Raw genomic sequence first — 6,956 nt, 5'->3', positions numbered from 1 at the left:
ACACCTTGGGAAATGGAGGTATAAGATTAAGAGGTGAAAGGATAAATGGTCAGCTAGGATTAAAGGGTAGGTAGAGGAAAATGGTAAAATAATAAAAGGGTAGTTGGAGGCAAATTAAGAGATAAATGACAAGTGTCATGGAAAGAAAAAGCTAATGAATAAATTAAATAGATAAAGATCTATGTAGTTTATAGCTATCATTTATTAATGTAGTTTTTATTGTCACTTCACTTAAAGTACCCTTGTTTCCATGTAAAGAACAAGGTAAAAAATAAAGGCTTCTCGCAAGACCTAAGAGAAACTTCTTTTTTTCTTATTTTTAAGGGTGGCTTTTGAATGAATAAAAGATAAAAATTTGACCTTTGCATGAAGGGGAAAGACCGTAAGAAATGACTTAACCATTAGGCACACACTACTTTTTGCCTTTTAGATCATGCATAAGTGAAAAATGCATGAAGACTTCTTAAGAGGACTAAATAACAATTCAAGGTCTTTATATATATATATATATATATATATATATATATATATATGATTTTGTATTGTTTAAACTATTTATGAACTTATATTAAATTGTATTGCAAATAATATTGCATTATCTATTATCTATTATTATTATTATAAAACTAAATTTAAATATATACACCCTTTTATTGAATCATAATTTAGTTTCTAAAAACACCAACTAATTATATTTATAAAATAAAAAATAATTCTAACATTGTTTCTTTAATATTTTTTGATTACATAATATGTGTTTAAAACTATTTGTGTTCAATGGAATTAAAAATAAATAATAATATGGATTCTTCTCAAATGGTGATGGTGTTGTTATGAGCACCAATTTATAACACAAATTAATAATTCTTAAATTACAATATTTAAAATAATTATTATTTAGAATTTGAGTTATAATAGATTTAATTAAAATATTTTTACTTATTATTTTAAAATTTCAAAAAATAATTAATAAATTATATTTTATCTTTTCTATTTTTCAATCCTAAAATTAAATAGTTATTTAATTAAAATAATCTCATATAATTTTAATAATAATTCTAAACCTTACTCCAATTAATTAAACATATTCTTATTAATTACAATGGGAAACATAATTTAATTTACTTATTATTATTATTTAAAAAATAAAAATAAATCTTAATTAATTTTGATTATAATTAAATCATTTTTAAAAACATAACAAGAATAAACAAGTGAATATAAGCCTTAAATCTACGATAAAGGCAATGACTAGTCGACTATGATTGGTGGACTGAAATGGTTTAGGAAGTTTTAGAGTAATATTCAAAGTGTAAAGAGATTTTAATTCATGGTGAAAAGACATTTTGCATTCAATTATTATTTTATTAGTATTGATATATTCGGTATTGTAAAGAACATAAAAGTTTTAGAATCTATAATATTATTTTAAATGTTTTAGAATTTGATTAGAAAGCATAATATATAAATTAAAATAAAAGATTATAAATGATAAAATGTTTTAGATTCATGTGATAAAATTAAAAAATATTTTATTCCTATATAAACAACCCTTTTTTTTATTAAATATTTATATTATTTTAGTTTTGAATAACTATAAATAATAGTAATTTTTGAGTAAACAATGTAAATAAATTAAAATTATTTTTCAAAAATTGTAAAGTAAAAAAATTAAATTGAAGTAAAGTAAAATATATCTATTCTATAATTAAATGATCTTTCAATGAATAAATAATTATTTGTTAACATGGACAAAGTTGATTTAATTTATTAACTGGAGTTACATATATTTCTGGCTATATAGTTGCCATTAAAACTAATTATTTTGGATTTCCTAAAATTCCGCTTATAATAGCTAAATTGTATTTAGCCAATAAGTGTACAAAAAAATAATTTTCCTAATTTATAATGTTAGAAATTGTACAATTAGACTTTGGTAAATAAAAAGATTGAAAAAATTAAAAGTGAAATTTTTTTTATAACCTAAATAATAATACAAGACAAAAAAGTAAAATTAAAAAATAAACTATATTAAAATAAAATCCCTTAATTTTTTTCATACATAAAATTTTTGCTTTTATTTTTACATATATGGATTTTTTTTTGAAAATAGATAATATCAAAAACACCCTAAAAATACATGCAATTGTGATGAAAATTGTTGTAAATATGCTACAGTTGTTTTGTTGATGTTGATCTAGGTAGTATTGTAACGTGATTAATATATTGTGTATGAAATATAAGAATTGTGAAAGTTCCCACCACGAATAGCCTATGAAATAAAAAAAAGCACCATAAGTAGTTTAAAGATCAAATGGGGTTCACACCTGCAAAAGAATAAAAAATTGTAAATTTGACCGTTGCATGATGGGGAGACCACCGGCTGGACAATAAAATCGGGACATCCATTAACTTTTTTACTTGTTGGGCAAGCAAATCTATTAAACCGCCAAGCAAACGGCACCGAGTGACTTGGGCGCCAGTGGTTATTCTTAAATACAGGTCGGGTTTATATCTCAGATTTGTTTGAACGCTCTGTTTCTATAGGATTGTAAAACACTCAGTATTGTTGGGCGGCAGTGGCTATTCTTAAATACAGGTCGGATTTATATCTCAGATTTGTTTGAACGCTCTGTTTCTATAGGATTGTAAAACACTCAGTATTGTTGGGCGACAGTGGTTATTCTTAAATATAGGTCCGGTTTATATTTCAGATTTGTTTGAACGCTCTGTTTCTATAAGATTGTATAACACTCAGTATTGTTGTCCTCAGTATTGTTGTCGTGCCGGTTTGTTTAGGCATTGGAGCCTAGTCACTGTAGTAAGTGGAGAGAAATAGCAATTTATATTGCAGTTTTCATTTCTTTTCTTTGCTTTAAAATGGATGTCACGGGAAAGCTTCTTTATCAATCATTGGTCAACAAAACCAAATTGAAACGAAAACGGGCTGTAACCCCATTTATGAATGCTAAAAAGTGGTCATTGGTGCCCCCTACAAAGAGGGCAAAAATCCTTTGTGGATTTGTTAAGTGCTGCTCCCATGGTAATGGGATTGTGGAAAATTATAATAATCTTAGAAAAAGCGGCATTCCAGCTCGCATTATGTATTTCTACGAGGGGGACTGGATGGATTTCCCGTCTGAAATTGCAGTGCTCCTCAAGCAGGCGTTCCAAGATGGTAAGACAGTGGTGGAAGTGGCCATTGATGGGGTTTCATGCCTGGTGGATTTTCTCGATATGCTACTGATTCATCTGATTGATGGTGCCCAGAGATCCATTGCCTGGATAGATGTTGATGGAAAATGCTTTTTCCCCAAAATTCTCTGTGATCCAATGGGTGATAGGCATTGCGCTTCAAATGAGGGTTTTGAGCCTGAAAATTGTATAGTAGTTACTGACAGAGATCCGAAACCTGTCCAAGCAGAGCTGGTTTCTAGTGATTCAGATTCGTGTGACATTGAAGGCCCCACTTCTGCTAGGGTTTGCATTTCAAATGAGGCTTTTAAGGGCGCAGGAGATAATTTGATCAAACTGGGTGAAGATGAGCAGGAGTTTGCGAATGTGAGAAACAAATTTATGGCGGGTCTTAGAATGGTAGCGACTTTTACAACCGTTACTGCAATTTATCGCAACCTGCATCGCAGTGTTGTTGGGCAATCCAGATTGAATGCTTTTCACGGGCACGTACATAACATTACCAGAAAGAATGGGGGTGATGCCAATGTCCAGTGTGCCTGGCATGGAACCTCGAGGGATGGCATCTGTGGAATAATAAAGAATGGTTTTGTGCAGCCTGTGACCCCGAAACGTGGTCCAGTTTTTGGTAATGGAGTCTACCTTGCAGCTGCAAATTGGTCGTTTGTTAGGTAAGGAGATTTTTGTTTTTCTTGTTTTTCTCTTTTGTTATACCACGCTTTGAAAAAAAATTAGATTCTGCTGCTATATATTTTCAAACTGTGTTATGTATGTTTGTTAGCCCCCAATATTAGGTGCCAATGCAGCAAATAATTTGTGCATTGTACAGTGCGCATAATCACCCCCAATTTGACAAATCTTATAGTTTGTGCATCTGCGCCGCTTGTGTTGGCATAAATAATATAATTTGCTTGATAGATGCACCAAATGATTTGCGTTCTTGTGGATATCACTAGAGAGTGTTTCTGTTCCAGTCTTCTGAATGTTAGTTTTGCACATTGCAGTGTAGCATACTCTGATATTGACGAGAACGGCGAACAACACATGCTATTGTGTCGCGTAATATTGGGGAATACGGAGGTGGTGATACCTGGCTCACGGCAATGTCATCCTAGTAGTAAAGATTTCGATAGCGGAATAGATGATCTTATTAATCCAAGGCGTTACATCGTCTGGACTACACACATGAACACACATATTTTGCCAGAATATGTTGTTAGCTTTAAGGTTTCTCAAGTACGGTTTCAGGGTAATGTTCTTTTCTCTTTGTGCCCAAATTTGAAATGCTTTTTTTGTTTGTTATTTGCTCTTTATTGAAATGGGCGATTGGTTGGAAGAAATTATTTGTAGCATTCCGCAGATATTTGATTGCTTTATGTTGCGGTTTGTATTTTGCAGAGTATTGGTCTAAATTGAAAGCAAGACAACAAGCAAGATTAATGCGTGACAGTGTAAGTTTATTTTGTTTTTCTTATTTTGTCCAACTAGCTCAATGTTTGTTGACCCCTTGCGAGGGATGTTGGGTAAAAATTAGGTGGCTTTGTTTTCTTTCAAGAAAATGCCTATATAATTAATAATATTTTTGTTAGATTGATAATGTCTACTTACAAGAAGATATGAACCTGCGATTACCCCAAATTTAACTATAGTATTGTGTGCAAATTTAACTATAGTATTGTGTGCACTCTAGGCTATGCAGCCATGAGATTGTACATTTGATTGTATTTATTAATTACCTTCTAAATCTCTCCATAATCAATCCTTTTAACAGCAAAGAAAGAGTGATCTTCTTGAAAGGTTGGATTCCATTGGAAAGAAAATTGTAACAATAAATTACTGTCTGTCATACTTGTTTAGGAAGCTTCTTTATGATTCAAACATATCCTTCTAGCACAACTTTCCGGTGTAAGATTTCACAAAGTCTGTCGCATACTCTCAAATCCAGTGCCTGAAGATTAGTAATACTATTTCCTTTTGGTGTCATGTGCCACAAGTAATGTCTGGGATTCCTGTCCTCTTATATCTTGACTTAACTGTTACTGCTAATATCTGATGAATATGTGTCATCCCAAATATCAATCCATTTTCGGCTTGCCCATGTTTATCATTTTCGGCTTGCACATGTTTACCACGCTTGTGGTTGACATAGATTTATTGATGAGTATATAATTTATTATTGTCCCTGTAGGTGTATATCATTATCTATTATGGTACTGTTTCAACTTACTTTACTGTTTCATTTTACTTTTCTTATGAAGGATATTTGTTTGAATTGTTACATAGGATGGAGATCGGCCGTCTTATCCTGCCTCGGATGAAAAATCAGGTCAGGTGCATACTTCAATTAATGAAAAGTTTTGACGAGTGGTGAAAATGGTCCAATCTATGATAATTAAATTGTCAAACAATGTTGCTGAACGTTCATTTATGAGACTCAAAACTTGATCTCTATATAGGCTATATGGAGGTCGTGTGTCTTTAAACAGAAGGCATACTTTCAGTCAAACTTGGAGAATAATAATGCATCGTTTTTGGAAATTATATATTTTTAAGTGTATGTTGCCAAGCTTCATGTGGTTTAGGCAATATTTTTAACTAGTTTTGATGGATAGGGCAGCAGATTAGCGGCATGGTTTTGACTCCTGATGACATGGGTGACATTTTGAAATGACTAGCCCTGTTTTTTTTTGTTATTTTGAGTATGCTTTTGCATATGACTTGTTTTGCAATTAAATTTGAGCGATGCAATCTAATGGTTGATTATCTTTTTTGATCAGAAATTTATGTATCTTTGATTGTTGGACAGTTTTATGAATCTATTGTATGTAAATTGTTTAATTCTTGTGGGTAAATATTTTTTATTTAATTTAGATATATCAAAACTTTATAATGACTAGGAAGCCGTGATCTCTTAAAAGTTATAAAATTTTGAAGATATTTTGAAATATATAACTACTGCTAAAATGTTAACTCATTTTAGGTCATTATATTTCTAAATACACAAACAGATGCTATTCAAGACTATTCCCAACTACAATGAATAAGCCACTGAACATTACTTTTATAATAAAACTTTTCAATGGAAAAAGAGTTTAGAAAGAAATTTTTTTATTATCTATTAGTGAAACAAACTTAAAATCCTTATTCACACAAATTTCAAAATAGTTAGCCAATTTAGGTTGGTAATTAACATTTTTCACGAAATCACAGATTCAATTTTTTTGAAAAACAATTGTTAAATTAATGCAAACAATTTGAAGTGAATCTTTATTATGCCCCACAAAAAATTGGGGCACCAATAGCTAACATAAAGTTGCCTCCTTGGCAGATCCAACTTGGTTGTTGTTGTTGTTCTCCAAGAAAAGAAAACAAACCAACCTACTCCATTCTTTTATTTGTAACCTTTGTTTGCTTCCTTTAGAACATTAAACTTACACCACATGATTATAAGATATAGAATGGCTAAATATTTTCATTATAATGAGCTTATCTAAATATTTTGACAAGGCACCTAATATAATGTCAGAATTTTATTTTGTTTAAGATAGCTCATATTCTTAGTAGATCTATAAATGTTATGTCTAGATTGCTCTAAAAAGTATTCAAATATGAACTTGCAATGTTCAAAAGATAAAACCCATAATTATTAGTAGATCTATAAATGTCATGTCTATCTCTGCATGCATAATATAAAAAATAGAATTTATGAATGTTATATTCAATTTAAACCCCACACAATCAATTATCATTTTAAAAATAAA

General features: G+C 30.4%; 1 protein-coding gene across 1 annotated transcript; it reads left to right on the top strand.

The window, feature by feature from the left end:
• Positions 1–2,410: 2,410 nt before the first annotated feature.
• Positions 2,411–5,907, top strand: LOC131077890 (probable inactive poly [ADP-ribose] polymerase SRO2). The gene is made up of 4 exons (XM_058015487.2): positions 2,411–3,866; positions 4,200–4,444; positions 4,594–4,646; positions 5,479–5,907. Exons 1-4 carry the CDS (start codon positions 2,881–2,883, stop codon positions 5,554–5,556), a joined length of 1,362 nt encoding a protein of 453 aa, XP_057871470.2. The 5' UTR covers positions 2,411–2,880; the 3' UTR covers positions 5,557–5,907.
• Positions 5,908–6,956: the final 1,049 nt, after the last annotated feature.

The sequence above is a fragment of the Cryptomeria japonica genome, chromosome 4 (genome assembly GCF_030272615.1).
Source record: "Cryptomeria japonica chromosome 4, Sugi_1.0, whole genome shotgun sequence".
In the NCBI taxonomy this organism is placed as follows: domain Eukaryota; kingdom Viridiplantae; phylum Streptophyta; class Pinopsida; order Cupressales; family Cupressaceae; genus Cryptomeria; species Cryptomeria japonica.
The sequence above is the reverse complement of the archived record's forward strand: the minus strand, read 5'-3'. Positions and strand labels throughout refer to the sequence as shown.

Bases quoted from the DNA above. Each gene is read 5' to 3' on its own strand.
- LOC131077890 (XM_058015487.2), top strand. From the start codon at position 2,881: ATGGATGTCACGGGAAAGCTTCTTTATCAATCATTGGTCAACAAAACC. The intron at 3,867-4,199 runs GTAAGGAGATTT...TGCACATTGCAG, and splicing joins GCAAATTGGTCGTTTGTTAG to TGTAGCATACTCTGATATTG. The intron at 4,445-4,593 runs GTAATGTTCTTT...TGTATTTTGCAG, and splicing joins TTCTCAAGTACGGTTTCAGG to AGTATTGGTCTAAATTGAAA.